At 41.7% G+C, this 14,791-nt stretch overlaps 1 protein-coding gene across 3 annotated transcripts in view; it reads right to left on the reverse strand.

Annotated features, from left to right (window-relative positions):
• Positions 1–14,791, reverse strand: part of LOC129776958 (zinc finger protein rotund-like) — a 66,178-nt gene that overhangs the window by 20,980 nt on the left and 30,407 nt on the right. The window contains exon 1 of one of the 3 annotated variants that reach the window (XM_055782940.1): positions 2,936–3,986. The exons of the other annotated variants lie outside the window; for them this stretch is intronic. Coding sequence (XP_055638915.1) covers positions 2,936–2,995 — 60 coding nt within the window. The 5' untranslated portion in view covers positions 2,996–3,986. Of the gene's footprint in view, positions 1–2,935; positions 3,987–14,791 lie in introns of those variants that run through there. 3 annotated transcript variants of the gene reach the window in all.

The raw sequence follows: 14,791 nt of genomic DNA on the forward strand, positions 1-14,791 counted from the left end.
AAATCTTAGAGAATTTCCGATTCGACTGGTATGCAAATCATCAGAATTCGTTCGCTGTGAAAATAGTTATTACCGTTAACTTCATTTCATAAAAACGTGACCTGTTTTCTGGTTTGGCACCCTTCCTGAAAGACGTAGTTCTACGTCAAAAAAAAAAATCCAGCGTTTTCGAGCCTACCTTCGCGTTGCTTGTCGCTGATACGCTCTAACATGAATATGGGTACAAGATTGCTCGATTTTTTTTCCAACACTTATCCGAACGTTCTCAACAATAAAGTTATGATGAGAAATGTGATAAATTGGAGCAGAAGCTTGTCTGTAAGTGCAGGTGTAGTGGTTCGTATACGATCGTCAATTCAGTGTGTCTTAGAATTTCAGAAAAAAAAACCAGGACATCTCACAAAGGCCGTAAAGCAAAGCCGTCAAATCATCTCCATTGTATAATTCTACAGGAAACTGAACAGAACATTTAGTTGAGTGCTCCTAAAGGATGAATCCTCTCAATATAACAGTATTTTGCCTGTGTATTTTCAGCAGTCTGGGTAAACAATATTAAATTTCGAGCGAAACATTCTGAAATTAGCGTTTCTTACGTGATCTCTGCAACAATAGATGTCCACCGGAGTCTGAGTGTTCGAGTATCTCTAGGAGTAAAAACGAAAATTTTGCTTGTTGACATAAACATCAACACTAAAATGAGGCTCATCTGAAAACATGATTTCCTCGCGGACTTCAACGTCAATTCGTTAATTTTGGCATCCTCACATCAATGCAAAATTTGGCGCTACGCAGTTTGTTTATGTTGTCCTTCGCGCATAGCAGAAATAATGTTTCTCTGTGTTGAGTGTTCACCTCCAAAATGCCCACGAAAAGGCAATATTCTGAAGAAAGCCTAACGTTAACCCATTAGTGCCCAGCGTATGAAATTTAATACGCAAAAATGCCCGTTTTTGAAGAACAGTTTTTGATGAAACTAAAGTGTTAAGATCATTTTAAATGATACCACATGACAATTTAAGAGTGTTTTTTGTGTCAGTGTCATTTTATCTGTCATTTTTGTTGTTCTGTTGTGTATTGAAGCTTGCAAAGTTCGAGTTTGATGGAGTCGCAAAAGTAAACATAAATTTATCAAAGTTTTACCTCTTAAAGGACTAAATTGCTCAAATCTGTGACACAACACAAAATTACCGAAAAAAAACTATGTTTGCTTTCGAGCGTATGAAATTTCATACGCTGTACAGCTACGGTATATTTTTCTCTCAATATGATATATCAGCTTCCCGATAATCCGGAGGAGCTGTATCTGATTGATTTGGACGAAGACGCTTTCGAAAATCTAGTGTCAACAAATTATATTGACTTTGTCATCGTCCCCCAAGCGGTGGAGACAGCGATGTGGATGCTGGAGATAGTGACTCGGAGGACGGCCCTTCCGGTTTTGGCAAACAAGTGAATGTCGAGAGCAACATTGAACGAGGCCAATCACAAGAATGCTCCTCGGGCAGTAGCAAGAAGCGGAGAGCCAGACACTGGGAAAAAATTACCTTAAATTCGGATGAGTGACAAAAATCCAGCAAGGATCGAGCCTAAACTCTCGAAGTCATCGGAAGTTAGGTTTGACGGAATAAATCATTTCATTAATACGAATCCAACTGGTACCCAACGAAGGTGTGCGTATTGCAACCGATGTACAACGTATATTTGCTTGAAGTGTGATGTGGGTTTGCACCCTTCGAAGTGCTTTTTCCATACTCAGTGATACTAAATCCGATACACTGCCGTTCTACGCATAACTGTACTAAGTTCTATGCAATCTTTATGAACCGTGGGACAATTATGCGTAGAACGGCAGTACACGAAAGTGCTAATAAACCATGAAAATGGTTGTTGAAGTTGAATTTTATGAAATAAAACCGTTTTGTTCGATGTTCAAATGATTTCCATTTTTGATACTGATACTTTGATATTTTGTATACTGTATTTGATACTGACTCAGCGTATGAAATTTCATACGTCAGATATCTCAACTTCCAAAGAACTCCAAACAAAAATATTGCGTTTCCCCCCCGTTTCGGGACAACCCTAGATGGACAAGAAAGTTTCATGCCATTTGGTTCAAGTTCTTGTACACCTGAGCAGTAATGGGTTAATGCAGCAATATGATGAAAGTAAACTCAAACAATGAGGAATGCAACATCTACATGAAAATTGGTTTTTTTCATTCAAAAATGGTGATTCCTAAAACCGGACGTACCATGATCTGGGGTGGACTCATAATTGATCTGACTGAACCTTGATAATAATTTCTCTTTGAAGAAAATCGTTAAAAACATTAAAAATATCGATGATTCTTGATTATATGTGATTTTCATGAAGAAAATTTGATTTGCATTTACTAGTTCTGTAAAAACAAATTTAATCGGAGAAACCAAAATCATTTACCGTAGGGTAAATATCACAGTGAAATAAATGTTACGAATACTTCTTATCAGGACAATTTCTGTACAGATAATTTGTGAATGTAGTGTATGCAAAACTCAAAAAAATCGCCAATAAGGGAACAGCCGCCACTTTTGCGGTCTCTTTCTAACCCACGAGGCGTAAGGCGCGAATAATACCTCGATGATCAGGGGGGGGGGGGTTATCTGCGAGGAGGGCAACCGGACAGATTAACGCGAATATGCCAAATCCCGAAAAGGAGAAAACAGACGGAGCAAAAAAAACGAGATCCGACATGCAAACGTAGGGAGCAATAATAAGACCAAAAACAAAAATAATAATATGCATTCGGCAGTGTGAGCGCACCCTGCTTCTGACCAGCAGAGGAGCCTGGCGCGACGTTCAAAACACACAGGATGGATGGGGAGGGAAGAAACGACATCGTTTCAGTGTTGGTGAGCTCGCTCGCTCACTCGCGCGCCCGGTGCCCCCTTACCTTAACGTCCAGCTCTTCCGCTTCTTCATCCTTCTCTCGCTTCATCTGGACGGCGGCCATCGGCGGAATTTTGCCGTTTTCCGCCGCTGCTGCGGCTGCAGCCGCCGCCGTCGTGATGACGAGTTGTCCGAAAATCGGAGCCAGTTTTGCAGACACGCACTATACACACGGCACGGCAAGCCGGCAAAGGGAGAGGGGTAGCCTTTCCTTTTCCTGGAAAACTCCCGAATGGGGGAACGACGACACTCAGCTCGGAACCAAAAATTTTGCAACGTCAAACTTTCGCTTTCATCGCTTGTAACCGCTTTCACAGAGAGATAAGGCTTAGATTTTGCGTGTCCAAACCGGGCCAGAACGTAATGATTCCAAACAGGAGGAAATACAGTCAATATTCAATAATTATCCCAATCAATGAAACTTGTTTTCGGCATTCTTCTTTTGCTTCAATCTTTGTTTTTTGAGAGTGCAAAAAATCTTCACCGAAGGTGCGGCGGCGGTGTTGCGGGGCGCCTCTCATAAAAATTTGCGAAAAAAGCTCGTGGGATCCATCCATGGGACCCACTCACGGCACCACTAATCGTCAATTTCGTATTCCATATGCAGCACACACGGTCGGCGGCACTCACGACACTCGTTTCGCCTTTGTTGGTGTGTGGTAGCGACGGCGGCGGCGATGGAACGCCATAACTTTTTTTTCATGCCTTCACTTTTTTTTTTTCTCTCTAGCTCCCCTGCACTAGCTATACTTTTGCTTCCCGTGCGGGTGCAGAGGATTAAATTTTTGGATGTCTTCGCCACAAACTTACGGGACCTCTCGAGGAGGACCTCCAATACATCACACCGCCCTGGGGTCACGAATCGGGTGTACTTCGAGAGCCCCTTTCCGGAACGATCGAGCCGACACAGAAAGTCCGAGATTTGGGGGGGCACAAGAATCTCACTAGCAGAGCAGTAAAAAAAAGAAGTTAAATAAACACAAGAACGCCAGAGGTTTTTTGTGCACAACACACCCGAACGCGCCGACGTTGGACTCACGGATGAAGCTGAACTCGGTCGTCTTCTAGCAAAAAACTGGTCCCCGTGTGGTATTCCGCGCGACACTCATCTCTCACTCCCATGCTGGCTGCTTGCTGTGGGGCTCTCTGTTATTCTAGAGCAATTTTTTTTCTTGTTTCACTGTTGTTCGATTTTGTCCAATCCGTGCGACAAATATACAGAGCAAGGCTTCCTCAAAATCTCGCTCTCTATCTCTCGCTCAGCCGCTCTGTTATTGGAGAGAGTGAGCGCGATTGGCCGGTGTTCTTATTGGAAACAGAGCGCCGCGACGTCGTCAATCGCAGTTTCCATCTCACAGCAGCATCGGAGAGAACTCAATTGTTTTCGGGATGCCCCCTGGGTTAGATATGGCGGACCAGTCAATATCTAATCCCATTCTTGATCTGGATTGGAAGTCTTCCAAAGATTTCAAAGGTGTATTTTATTCATAGCTCTATAACAGGATTCAGCAATTGAAATGCAGCCTACGAGTGCGGTGTGTTTGGGATAGTGTGCGCTTAATTTCAATGTCCCGCGTGCGTGTTACGTAATTTTGGTCTCCCCCGATAGTATTGGATGTGTCAATTGAGATTGCCGATAAAACATGTGTTGATTTTTGTGATTGCATTCGCTACGAGTGAAATTCGCGGAATGACACACCAACACACACACATATCAATTAGATAAATTTCATCAAGCGAGCGGAGAAAAAAACCAAAATCTGGCGATTTTTTCCCTCTATATGTGCTGAAGAAAGTAACATAAGAGAACACATCCAAGGAGTGTGTAGTGTGTGCATGATCATATGGGGGGCTGCGGCAGGATTGGTATTGGTGCGACTAAGCAACCACCCCACAGCACCCCCGACCACTCACTACCGGGTGGGGGAGGATACGGAGAGATGGACACAAATGCAGTTTCTCATCTGAACCGTATCAAATAGTCGTATAGAAAAATGGATGCAAGTTCGCTCTCCGCGAAAATTGAAAATTTGTTCCTTGGTCTAAAGTTGGTGGCAAATCGTTTTACTTTCAAAAGTTTGCCAGGAGGAGCGTGAGTTCCACCGCGCATTACGCGAACGATTTGGGAGAATTGGCAAACCGTCCCTCCCCGGCCATGACGTCTACCCGCCCGTCTGACGTTTAAAAATTTTGAGTGTGTGGTATAAAAAAAACTACGCGAGGGAACACAAACTAGAGTGACGGCGTCCCAAAAATCGTTGTTTTCAGCAAAATGTTCTGGGAACATGAACACAAAGATCCGAGGGCACAATATATGACACTAACCGCGGATGCGAATCCACACCAATCATTAATTTTAAGGAGTATTCACTCCAGAGATGCCAGATAATATTTTTAAATGTCAACACGACACATAATATGTCTTCACAATAATATCGTTCAAATCGTTGAATCAAAGATCTAAACGAAGCATAATACATTTCAGAATGAACAAAACTTATTTGTCAGGATGCCATCAATTGGCGTGAAAACGAAAATATAAATATTGTTCCAAAGGACATGAATCCCCAAACTGTTCATAATTTTGTGAAAATGAGCTATGTTGGGCTTCAATAAAGAAATATTTTAATTCGATAGATATGGTTAAAAAGTTCGTGAAAAATAAGATAAAAATTGCATCTAAATTTTTAAGTCATTGAAGACACACGTTTGCCAGACTTCCAGATTTGCTTGGAATCTTCAGACTTTTGTAAAGCATCCATATATCCAGACTGTCCTTTGTTTAGTCCAGACCTTCCGCGCTTTGCCCAGATTTTTTTTTAAATTATGCATCCACATTTGACTCTAGTGAGTTGATTTGGAAAGTTAGTTTGTGCTATTGAAACGGTTATTCAAAATGGCACTGATTTCACTGAAAGGATTGGGAGACCAGACTGAGCTGGCTTTCTCAGCGCAGAAATAAGCATGCTGGTTTCTGCAAATTATGTAGTAAAAACATGAAGTGTCTTGAAGGATCAAAGGATTTCTTGAAGCCGGAGTTGGTCAACGCGAGGAGCCCATTAGTCATTTGTAAAGCAATTCGTTCAGTTTGATTGCCGAGGAACTGACGGAACTGTATTACAACTAGCCTTAGATGTCAGAACTAGCTATTGGAAGGATGGGTTGGTTGTTTTTATGACCTTTTACAGGTTACCGAAACGGATTCTAGAACGTTGCATGACGAAATGGTTTCGTTGTTCAAGAGAGACAAAATTGCATACCGAATAGAAATGGCAACTCATTTGGCGCTTTGCTTAAAAGAGTTTGTCCATCGCTTTTCATTATGAATGTGTACAGTTTAAATTTGCTACAGTTTCTTCTTATGTTCGCGGACTAGTAGGTGTGATGAGATTCAGGAAAGTCTTGATTTAAAACCCTACATCCATGCGCGACAAGATGACCTTCACTGGAAGCAGTGGTGCAAAGAGTGCTTGACAGATTTGAACCAATCTACTTTGAATTTGTGAAAAATATTAATCACGCCAAAGTGATAGTCACGGAATTGGATATTTGTTTCAGAATGAGTTCATGCAAACGACAAAAATCTGAATAAAGTTGCGTTTGATCAACAAAACTACGAGAGCTTGGAAAATGTGTCGGTTGGGAAAACGGCTGAAGTCATTAGGGAGTACGTAAGGCTAATGTTATGCATCATATTCAGTTTCAACGACTCGGTTATGGTAATTCTGACCATGCTGAACCCGCCCAATGTCATCAGAAGAAAATATCAAACCATTCTACCGCTTACTGAACATTGCTCCAAAAGTGACGATTCTGATACTGAAATTGTCACTGGACATCGCTACCGATAACAACCGTGCTAGGTTCGAATAACGGCAAACTTGGGACACTAGATACAAATGTGCGGTATCCAGTTTACGCAAAAGGGGTGAACAAAATATGTTTATCGGTTTAACAATCTTGTCACGCATGGTGAAAACATGTGGAGACATTTTTCGTGTCTTGTAAAGACTTTTATTACGTGGCAGCCTTGCTTGCTACACTTATCCATCGGTGATTTCTCGCACGATACAGTTTAGATGAATGAAAACGAACAAGTTATATGATCGTTTGTTTTTTGCTTTTTTAATCTAATTTAATCTAAAATCAAGAGAAAATTGAACGAAAAGAAATGGAATCATCTATTTTATTTCGAATCTGAATTTGATAACGGCACTGTGTAAACAACTCTACGTGCCCATTTATCTAAAAGATAATATGGGCATTGTGAAAAAAATGTGGAAACAGATTACTACTTCTCCCGAACTTTCGTAACATGTGAAATAAGTTTAAATGTTGTGTTCCTGACATGACCATATAGTTTATGTATGATTATGTTACGATACTACTTGTGTGTTTATTCGGAATACTATTGAAGATACGCCGCAATCGCGATCGATCACATGTTTCAACCCATATTACCTATCAACATATTGACGTGGTACCTGTATATTTTTCATAATTATTTGTATTTCAATATGTCCGAAAACATAATCCAATGTCAGAACAAACCCACAATTGAGCTCCGGAACCACTCAGTAATGGTTTGTGACCGTATGTTAGAGGCAGGGATGTCAGACCTGCGGTTAATCTACATCATAGATTACATGGATCATGACTTCGATTGCTTTTCTGCTTCACTGATGAGATTACTCAAAATGCAATATCCTACAAAATACTCAAACCAAAGATATTTGGCCTTATCCTTTGAAGTGCTTTACCTTTCTTTGAACGCTTTCCAAAGACCATGATTTTGCGAATCGTCTCGACAAGATTGTGAGATTAATTCTAATAAAATATAAGGCAGTGAAGAATATCATTAAATTTGAAAGCCAATTTTGAAAAAAAATATTAGAAAAATAAGTCTGAGACACTAATTGTTTGAGGGTTTCCATAACCATAACGGTTGCGCATCCGCTTATCAAGCGAACGACCATAAGTTCAATCCTTGGCGTCACCATTTATTAATATTATAACATGCCCTTTTCAAGGCTAGAGCATTTATAATGGAAAATCATCAATCAATCGACATAAGTGTTCCAATTTCACTGTCAAACGAAAAAAACCTCTTAAAATCGGGATCTCTTGAATAGAATGGCTCCATCATTTTGTCCCGGAAAAACATTAGAAGTAATTAGATCCCACATACTAGTTTGTAAACTGCTGATATTTCACAAGATTGTTGGATAATATCCATTCTTCCTACATCTGCACTATATTTCTTCCACTGCACCGAAAGCACAACGGTGACTAGTAAGAAAGCAACAGCTCTCAAATAAGAATTGATTTAAGACTGAAAATCGCATTCTCTCCGATACTCCGATACGATCTGTCAAAATAGGGGAGCAATGTAATAATGTTCCTACCTTTAGCTGTTATTTTTACCTATCAAGTATAAATCACCCCAACTGGATGTAGAAATTGGTATTTTTCATGAAACGGTTGCTCCATGTGCAACGTAGAACGAACCTACATGACATTTTACAAATCTAGCCACAGCTCAGAGATGTAAGATTAGAATACACGTCTTCATTTTGAAGCATTTGACTTTCTGTGAACACATGCCATATTGTGAAGACATTCAAAATGTGTGAAGACACTGCCAGACTTTTCAAAATGGTGTGAAACCTGATAAAACCGTCATGGCTTCGAACGAAAATTTGGTATTTTCTTAGTGAATTGAACGGGGTTGAGATTTGCACCACGGCTGCATTCTTGCGTGCCACATGAAAACATTTAAAAATATAACTGACATCCCTGCTACTGTCTCAATTAATCAATAAGATGCATTAACAGTACTCGACTCTCAGTTGATTATGATTTGTGCTCTGTTTCGGGAAAACAGCTGACCATATTTTTGTTTTCAAGAAAAACCCCACATCCGCCACGACGTCATCATTGCTTCTACCTGTCTCCCATTCGCACAATCAAATGAACTGAGTTTTTTTTCTCGCTTCACGACAATCATTGCTTTTATTCCCAAGGCGTGCGCGGCGCGCAGGATGTTTCTGCTTCTTTTTGTCCCGCCACCTCCATTCCGATAGATATATTCGGGCGCGCGAGTGTGAAAGTGTGTGTGTGCAGTAATCCGCGCTAGTGATTTTCAACTCATGTTTTAGATCAAGTTTTTGGTGTCCCCTTTTGAGTGTCTGCTTGTGGTGCCCTTCTTTTTTTGTCGTGTCCACCGTTCTAAAGCTCAACATGGCATAACATGTGTAGCAGGGTGATGCTGCAAACGGTGGGTGGGGGGGTCAGTGTCAAATAAGGGGGGTCCGGACAGGTGGCATACGCTTAGGAGCGATTCGCGCGCTCGTGTCTGCGGAGGAAATACTCCAAGGACGCGGGGAGCATTATGTTGGATTTTTTTACTGACGTCTCTGGCAAATGTGGTTTGTGTCTAACGGAAGATACAAATAGCACAATTGAAGGGTGCGCTGATAGTTAATACGAAGACTTTGAATGTAAACAAAACAAAACTACTGTCATTGTCAGGTTGACAATTGCCACCAGTGGTGGATTCAGAGATCCAATAAGTCGAAATGGCCTTCAACAGGATGAAATGTCATGAAACAGCTTCGGACGTGATGAGAAGCTTAGCGATATCGCGATCACGATCAGATGTTGATATTCTGAACGTTCTTCACGAAAGAAAGTATTACTCTTAAATAGTTAGCGTTTACCTTACATTTACAGATGCCTTTCTAGCGGGATGAAAGCGTGGAGTAATTACACCCTGGATGTACGTACCTAAAACGGAATGAAAAGCGATGGTTAATGATATATATTATCACGGGTGACAGATAGGCGCGGCTAGTGATAGGTTTGCAAGCAATCGACAGATGTATCTTTCCAAAATAGGATCGATTATTAAGACGAGGTTAATTGGTGTTATTTCGGGCCAACCACACCTGCCCCTTGGAAAATTGGTTAATCAGCAAAAAAGAAAGCTATTGGCTTTTGCCGCCATAATCTCAACGAACATAATTGTATAATTTTTGGTGAAGTCTTCACCAGACTTTAACCGGGAAGATCTTCCAGTGGAAAAGATTAACAATTGCCCCAAATGTGAACGCGCGTTTCAAACACACAAATCGGCCTCCGTGCGAACGCGGAGCCCCAGAAGTGGACCTGAAGTCATTGAAGAGTGAATTAGGCGCGAAGCAAAACTTTAACCTGTTTGCCAACAGATAGAATGGCTGAACACGCGTACGGACAGGGACAGGGACAGGGAGGTCAAAGCGAGCAGTCCCACACTCTGTGTCTCAAAATTGGAGCATTTGGTTGGGTTTTTTTTCGGTTGTCGTTGATGGCTTTTTGTTCGACAAGAGGTAAACCGGTAGAAGGTCACCAGCGCGCTGTGGAGAGCTCGTGAAACGCTCGATTGCGAAAAGATGAGGTTTCACTTCACCAGCGCGTCAGAAACAAGTTTCGGCGAACGTGCCAAACTCCGAGCTCTGTGTGTAAGGTGCGTGCGTACGTACGTTTAAGTGGACGGGGAGGTGGTAGAGGACGTAAACCAGCGTAAACAGTTGAACCTCTCGTAGAGCGGTGGAGCGCGCGAGTGGGCCAAACACGCGCGCGCCCGCTTGTTGATTTGCTGCCACCGAAGACGGAAACGGAGCAACAAAGCGTAATTGAATCAAAATATTTTGATGTATCGGTTTTGGTTGTGATTCTCGGGATCCACAGCTGCTTCACAGGAGGCTTAAGCCTCCGAGCTAGACGATGAAGGGTGAAGCGTTTCCGAGGCATTAGCGTGGTCAAATGAGTTCACGAACTTGGCCTTGTTCGAGAGGCTCATATGCAACAGCGCGCGCTGGGGTCTTCTACCAATTGTGGAGTTTATGCTCAGATGAGCCAAGGTTCGCGTTAATTGATAGCTTCAAACGTGTCGATGACTGTCAAACGACAACTGCTTTTTCGCATGGCTCACACAAGCCCACAATCGGTCGGTGACTGATTGACAGACACACACAGCTGGTTTCCGGGAGCCCAAGGGATCCCACCAGAGAGATCGGCTGAGGTGTTACCGACAAATAAGATTAACAACCAGCGATAAGTTGAGGCCCGAGCGAGGAGAAAAGATGCCGCACGGCGGGAAGGGCGAACTAAATTGTATGCTATCAAAAGTCAATATTATTTTGCTGGTGCTGCCTGCAGCAGTGTTGTGCATCGTCCGCCCAATGGGGAAAGTTAATTCCGATGTGTCCAGCGAATGAGACAGAAAGAGTGAGACGGCAAAGAGAAACGCGACCAGCAGTATGTGCGGCACTCGCCAGAGGTACTTGTTAATTTGCTCGGGCCGCGCGTTTGTACCTGTACCATTAACAGACTTGTCAAAACTAATTTTGTTCGTTTTTTTTTCGGGGGAGCATTGTAATTTGCGTGAGGCGCTCGCTGCTATCCCTGTCAAATGATTCGGACGCGGTGCGGGCTGATTGAGATGCCTGTGAAGAAACATTGTTGCAACTGTTGCCTACACTTGTGTGGGTTAGAAAGCACCTCATATGCGAAATGACCATCAAATTCTCCACGTTATGTGAACTCCAATCACTATAGTGACGTTCTACACATAGTTGTCCCATGTTCCAAAATCAGCAACTGATAAAAAAGGAATCAAAGTTTTCTAGCATATTTGTCTACCAGAAGCTTTAAGCATTTCAATTTGGCAATACACCGGTTTTTTATAAGTAGTAAACTATTGCGTAATGAAATGTGAAGAGTTTCCCCCGCTTGAATCAATCAAGTTTGATTACGGTTTGAAAATACATGGTGAGACAGTTATGCCTAGAATAACAACATGGGACAATTGGACTTGATGTTGTTTTTTGAAATACTGGAAACAAATAATAAGTTTTTTGGTGTTTTTCAGAAAGATTATGCATAAAAAATCGTTTTATGAAGAAGGGAATGAAAAAAAGTGAAAATTGTCAAAAAGTAACATGGGACAACTATGCGTAGAACGGCAGTATATATAAGTAACTCTTGCACTGAACGCTCCGTCTTGTGTACGTCAGTCAATATTCGGTTAGTTCCTCTTGCTACAAAACCTGGACCCATCAATACCTCATCGTGTTCCATAAAACTTATCTCCAGGAATGCTGGATACACAATCTTCCGACTTAATGTTTGTTGTAATCCACGCCAATGTTAGGGAATTTTTATTATTTCAATTTTTGACCATACTTTAAGAACTTTCGAAATTGTAGTTTTTTTTCACAAAAAGTGGACAAAAAATTGTAAAGCTATGAGAATAATGAAGAGGAAAGCTTCGAATTTCGAATCCTGGACGTTGGACGTCTTTCGGAAACATATCGAGGGTTAAGTTAAAAAAGACGGGTGGGTAATGTCGGGGACATAACCGGAGTGACGTAGGACTATACAAAAGGGACAGCTTTTGTTAAATATATATTTTAAATATATTGTTTTATTTTCTTCTCCTACGTGAATACCTACCTATCTACCTTAAAAATGGATTAGTTTACTGTTTACTCTTCATGAATATGTTGATGTTTCTGAAAAGAACCTTTGGTGTTGTGTTTTTGTTATCACTCGATATTCCCATCTTGTTCGGTTAAACCTTCCTGTTTAGCTATTGCGTTTGCCACTCGCCACAGCTTTCACAGTTGGAAAATTTCTTCCCATCCAGCTTGTGACATGTTGTTCAGTAAATTACATTTGATGCGACGTGCCGGAGAAACACTTTGCCACTCACTGAAACTAATTGTTGCCTTGATGAGCGCCGAACCGAAGCTGCTCTGTTCTTGATGCGGGTTTTCTGATTGTCGTGAGCAGCTTTGCAAGCCAACTCGAGCACTCCGACGGCCGAAACTCTATAATCGCTGTTAGGTATACTGGTGCTCCGGCACCAATCCGTTCGGCCTAGTTACCCTTGCGGAGCAATCAGTGAATGCGACCAACAGGGAACTGGAGACTTGCACGGTTCGAGTGAGACTTTGCCTTTCCCTTAACTTGTCCTCCTTTGTTACGTCCACGATGCCGATGCCGTACAACCACACGGGTTTACGGTTTGAAAGAAAATAAGATATTTTTTTGGGGTCCGCGTGTTTTATACTCTAGCGGTACACACTCACAGGATAGAGACAAATCAGCAGACTCAGCCAGAGGGGCGAGTCCAACGAGACGAACGAATGAGCGTTAAAAGGGAGCGATGGCAAAAAAATACATTCATTACGATTTGTTCGCTCGTTGGATTCACATGCAGGCTAAAAAGGGTCCTTTTCAGGATCACGAAATTATCTTCAATCTAAAGAGTTTATTGTTTTGTTATCACTCGATATCCCCATCTTGTTCGGCTAAACCTTGCTGTTTAGCGATTGCATTTGCCACTCGCCACAGCTTTCACAGTTGGAAAATTTCTTCCTATCCAGCTTGTGACATATTTTACAGTAAATTACATTCAATGGCACGTCGCATTACCACCACTCAGTATCGGATTGGAGGTAATTTTAACCTGTAATTGAACATTTGCGATGACAGTGGTACAGTGTCGACCTTCAATGTGGGGTCATAATTTGGACCCCGAACTCTATGTTTTCAAAAATGTTCAACTAAATATGTCGCATTACTGGTCCGTCCAATTAGCTAAATGTCGAGATAAGTGTAAATTACTGTACTTTCAATCTAGAAGCAATTTAAGAATTGGTGAAAATCAATAAGCTCAGAACAACTGCCAAATTCACATACTCATCATATCCTGGCAAACAAATTATGAAAAAATCAATTTGTGTTTTCTTATTATTTTTGATATTGTTTTAGAAAGCATTGAACTGTATTTCCTAAACTCTTTTTTGGAAGGTTTAATGGCCCTGAAAAGCGCCTTGTTTTATGGAATGGTTCCAATTTAGAAAACTTAGTACTCGTGGTTTTGAAAAAAACCATTTCGAACGCTCTCGATGCCGCCTTGTTCTGGATTTGCCACCAAAGCAGTGTGTATAAAGGACAAACTTTTTTCTTCTGCTACCTGATGCCGTTTTGCGATTGCGTTTGCCACTCGCCACTCGCTGCAACTGCCTGTTGTCTTGATGTCCACAGAACCGAATGTGTTCTGTTCCGAATGCGGGTTTTCTTATCGTCGCGAGCAGATTTACCAGCTAACTCGATCACTTCGGCGGCCGAAACTATATAACGCTGGCTAGGTGGACTGGTGCACTGGTATTAACGCGCTCGGCCTAGCTACCCTTGCGGGGAACTCCAGATCAACACGGTTCGAGCGGGATTTTGCCTTTCCCTTCACTTTTCCTCCTTTATCATGTCCAGACATGGCTGCTTGGGTTGGTTTGTTGATGTGTTGTGATGCGAACCGATGTGGTGTACGGTTTGAATGAGAATGATCGTTACGGCAGCGGAGCGGGGATTTTTAAGCTGACTGGCAGGCTCGAGAATTACGCATGTGTGAGACTGCGACCAATGTTTCGTTCATTGTTTTCTTTTTCCTTTCCAATCGTGCTTTATTCTATTTCGCTGCTGCTCTGGTTGCCCGTTTTTGTCGATACGATTTGAGGAGCACAAAATGGACCAATCAAAAATGGGCACATAGTGCATTTTGACAATGCTTGATATTTCACAATTATTCAATTATTTATCTCAAGAAAAATTAAATGTTATTCGTTATGATAGATGCGTAGATATATTTCCTATCAATTGATGCAAAAACCTTTGCGATCTATTGAGAAATGCTCGAGTTATAAGCGTTCCAAATCTTGCATTTTTTCCTACTTGTTCAGTGCCTAGATTTCCATTTCACCCCCTATATCTTCCGGTTAAACGTAGTCCTACGTCAAAAAAACTGGAAATCTGT

Source organism: Toxorhynchites rutilus, chromosome 3 (assembly GCF_029784135.1).
Source record: "Toxorhynchites rutilus septentrionalis strain SRP chromosome 3, ASM2978413v1, whole genome shotgun sequence".
In the NCBI taxonomy this organism is placed as follows: domain Eukaryota; kingdom Metazoa; phylum Arthropoda; class Insecta; order Diptera; family Culicidae; genus Toxorhynchites; species Toxorhynchites rutilus.